Source organism: Beauveria bassiana (genome assembly GCF_000280675.1).
Source record: "Beauveria bassiana ARSEF 2860 unplaced genomic scaffold BBA_S00038, whole genome shotgun sequence".
In the NCBI taxonomy this organism is placed as follows: domain Eukaryota; kingdom Fungi; phylum Ascomycota; class Sordariomycetes; order Hypocreales; family Cordycipitaceae; genus Beauveria; species Beauveria bassiana.
Genome location: NW_007930873.1, coordinates 62372 through 66149, shown reverse-complemented (window position 1 = coordinate 66149; position 3778 = coordinate 62372). Strand labels below are relative to the sequence as shown.

Here is a 3778-nt window from a genome sequence, read left to right as displayed (position 1 = left end):
CTTCCCGAAGCCACCAAGCCAGGGGAGAACAGTCAATTGCCACAGGTGGCTGGGCGGTAAAAGACTCGTACTCGTCCAAGTCGCTCATCGCCGGACTCACGACATCTAATTCACGCGCAAGCATGTCATATTCATCCAACCGCTTGTCTTGACTTCCTAGCCGAGGAGTCAAAGTGGCAATCGGGAGTCCCTGATAATGATGTTTCCAATGCTACCTGGCGCCGTCAAGGACCTGCTTATGCCATGACCTTGGCCAGTTCTTCTTGATGTGCGCCAGCCGCCTCGACGGGTGAAGTATTATGGCCGCGCCGTAGACCGGACTCTCGTCCGTCAGTTGGTAGTACTTGTCAAACACGGCCCAAGAAGCTGCGATGCAGCTTCGCATCTCGCTATCATGAGCACACCGTTCAAACTCCTGGGTGTAATGCTTGTGTAGAACGTCCAGGGTGAAGAGCGAACGATCCAACGTAGCGCAACGTCCCTCCGTAAGCTGCGATATCTTTCAGAACGGCTGCAGAAATGCGCGCGTCTCTGTGAGTACTCGCCACTCTTCTGGCGCGAGGTAGTCCTCGCGAAGATCGTCATAATACTTCCTCTGGTACCATTCCACGTCGCTTTGGAGATTAAGAGTAACGTCTAGGAGGCGGAACCACGAGTTCCAGCGCGTATCATTGTCAAGTCCTAGGGACCTCCCCGCGCGCCTCCTGAACTCGTTCCAGCGGAAGTCGCAGCCGCGCATATGCACCGAAATGTTGTGCACCTTACCAAGCGGTCCGAGCCGCCTCCAGCCTTGTATTCTCTGGGCCTTGACCGATTCAGAGAAGTCTGCACCAAACGCCGATTCGTCTGTAAGCTCAATTTGCTCCAGAGCTGCCTGCGCTGCTTCTTTGGAATCCATGAACAGGAAGGCTTGTACAGCGAGGTTGAGGATATGGCCATGGCAGCGGATTCGCTGCGACCTGGCGTCCCAAGCGATGCCTTTACCTTGAAGATGTTCGCCCAGAAGGCGGCATAGCTTGTCGTTTGAGCCATGATTATCGCCAGTGTAGAAACCAATCTTGTGCCAGATGTTGTAGTCTTCAAGCACACGCCGCAGAATCTTCCATTGTTCCGCACCACCATGACTGTCGGGGCCGTCCAGTCCAGGTAGCTCCGGCAAAGCCAGCAGCGCTTATAAGGCCTCCTTCGTACCTCTATTAACAAATCTCACGTAAATTCCGAAGAACGCCTTATAGTTTAGAGTAGACTAAATATCTATAGAAAGATATAACTTCTACGGCGTTAACTATAGCTTTCTCTATAAGATATCTTTATAAATATTATAGGAATTTATAATAAGTTTCTATATAAAGTTATTTAATAGACTAATAACACTATTAGTTATAAAATTAATTATAAAAATAAGTATATATAACTCTAACTATAAGCTATAGTTATAAGAGAGGTTATAGATAGTAACTAGCTAGACTAGTACCTTACACGTTACCTTAAGGTTAATAGCGCTTCTTAATATATCCTCTTATCCTAATAGCTACTTTACTATATATATCTCTTTAGCCTTAGTAAAGGCATCCTAAATAAGGTAATTATATTATTACTTAATAAGATACTCTAGTACCTCTAGCTTAATACTATAAATACTTAATAAATAGTTTTAAAAGGTTATTAAGACACTTATAAAGTATAGTAGGTCTATATAATGTCTATAATAGTAAATCTTTTTATTTTTATAACCATAGCGGCTAGGTTCTAAGCTAGCAGGCTCATAAGCGTAGGCCTAGGTATTCATAGTCGTCTTTTATTTCTGTGATAGGCGGTCACTAGAAGAGATGGTAAGCTAAGGCCCACTGCTAATGGTGGAATATAGAGGCAGGTCGCTAGCGGACATTAGAAGCCACTAAGGATCTACTAACACGCTAGACATTAGCGATAACATAGTAGTTACTAAGGTAAGATAAATACTGCCGCTATTAAATAACTATATTAAATCCCCTATAACATAGCTCGCGGAAGGATTTTTAATTCTCTACCATATAGAATACGTATAGAATACATATAGAATAGGAACTAGTTATATAGAATATGGAATATAGAGTATGGAATTTTCCATATACATTAATTAATCCATACGCGTATAGATAGAAAGCCTGCCGTCAACTATCCTTATCAATCCCTGCGCGCATCTGTTGGTCGTTCCTGAAATCCTTAGGTGTTCGCCTAATGGGCAGCGGATAGATTTTGTCCTAGAAACTTGGCTTAATACTTCTGTTGTATATATTTCCCATTAACTAGAACATACCATGTCAATATGAGTTGGAAAGCAATTGTCGTTCGTTGAGCTGTAGTCGTAGTGTCGATGTTGCCGGCGCACCAATACGTAAAGTCAGCGCCATAGCGGCGGCTCATCTGGTCGCATCTTCTCATCACGCGATAAGTAGCCTTGGTGAAGTTTTCGCATGTTCTGTCGCGCTTAGCTGGCGTGATTGGCATTGTTGCGGTGAGATAACTCTTACGTCTACGATGCTGGCTGCTAAACCGTCGCGAGCGCAGGTTAAGAATTAAATACAGTCGGTCCTTACAAGGCCATTACCTCTAGTTGCTTCCTATCTTGAGATTCTTGCAGTACGTTGTCCGAAATACGCTCTCGAATACCCGTAACCAGTATCTGGTGACAGCGAAAGGGTTAAAATAACAGAAGAAAACTACGCGCTTGTCTCCACTACTCATCCAGTGGCAGGGGCTCTGCGCCGTTTTCAGCAAAGGGGTGACATATAACGCCTCATTCCGTAACTCGGCCAATGAACCAGCTCCTTAACCGGCAGGGGGATCTAAGGAGTGTGCCGTATTTCTTGGCCACTGAACTGGGGGTGTAGATACCATTGTATGAATCTAATATATTGGTTTCTTGATTGTGTTTTCAGGTCTCACTTTCTGCGATTAGCTTTGTTTAGTGGATAATCAATGGTAGCTTGCCGATTGGCCAAATGTTTTATGGCTGACAGCCACTGTGATCGCATTGTGACAACAGTATCTTATTATTGGTTGGTCCTAGGTATGCAAACGGGTGGTCCCTGAGCGGTTACAGTCGTGTCTGCAGTCCATTACCGTTCTGCAAATCCGTACCGTTGATGGAGAATTCATTGGTCGGGGGCCAAACCCAGGTCTGTACGGCTCGTATCTGAGGTACATCAGTCAGCAAGGTTTGTGTAGGGCAGGGAATGTGTTTTGGCAAGCCAGCTAGTAGATTGCAGGGACTGTGGTCTGGCAAGCCAGCTAGTGCAGAGCAGGGACTGTGTTCTAACAGGCCAGGTAGTAGTGTGCAGGGACTGTGTTTTGGCAAGCCAGCTACAGCAGAATAGGAACTGTGATTTGGGTTGAACGAGGAGATATCCCCAAGCCTCAAGTTCCCGAGAATTCTGCAACCACCTCGGCAGTTGACGTTTCCAAAATAAAGGCGCCGCGGCGTGGACAATCCCGTGTTGTTTATTATTACCGTGGCGATTCACTCCTTCCGTCGGGGATATTCAGGCCGGGGTTCGAGCCACAGGGTAAGGATCTAGATCTGAATAACCACCTACGAGGGGCGGCTACCCATAAATAGAACCAGCTAGTACTGTTTCATCCAACAATGTAAGGACAATGGTCATCGAACAATAAGCCAGTCGAACCCGCAGTAGCCAGGCTGCGTAGCCAGGCCATAATGCGAAGGGCCAGCTCATTACTCCTCCCCTCTAGGGGCTGCGATGGGCCAGCTCAAGACCCCCTGCCCCCCTATGAC

At 46.2% G+C, this 3778-nt stretch overlaps 1 protein-coding gene across 1 annotated transcript; it reads right to left on the bottom strand.

Moving 5' to 3' along the window:
• Positions 1–211: 211 nt before the first annotated feature.
• Positions 212–2490, bottom strand: BBA_08669 (Tfo1 transposase; the record flags this gene model as incomplete). Its single annotated transcript, XM_008603766.1, has 3 exons — positions 212–490; positions 542–1124; positions 2300–2490. 3 exons carry the CDS (start codon positions 2488–2490, stop codon positions 212–214), a joined length of 1053 nt encoding a protein of 350 aa, XP_008601988.1.
• Between the last annotated feature and the right edge of the window lie 1288 nt (positions 2491–3778).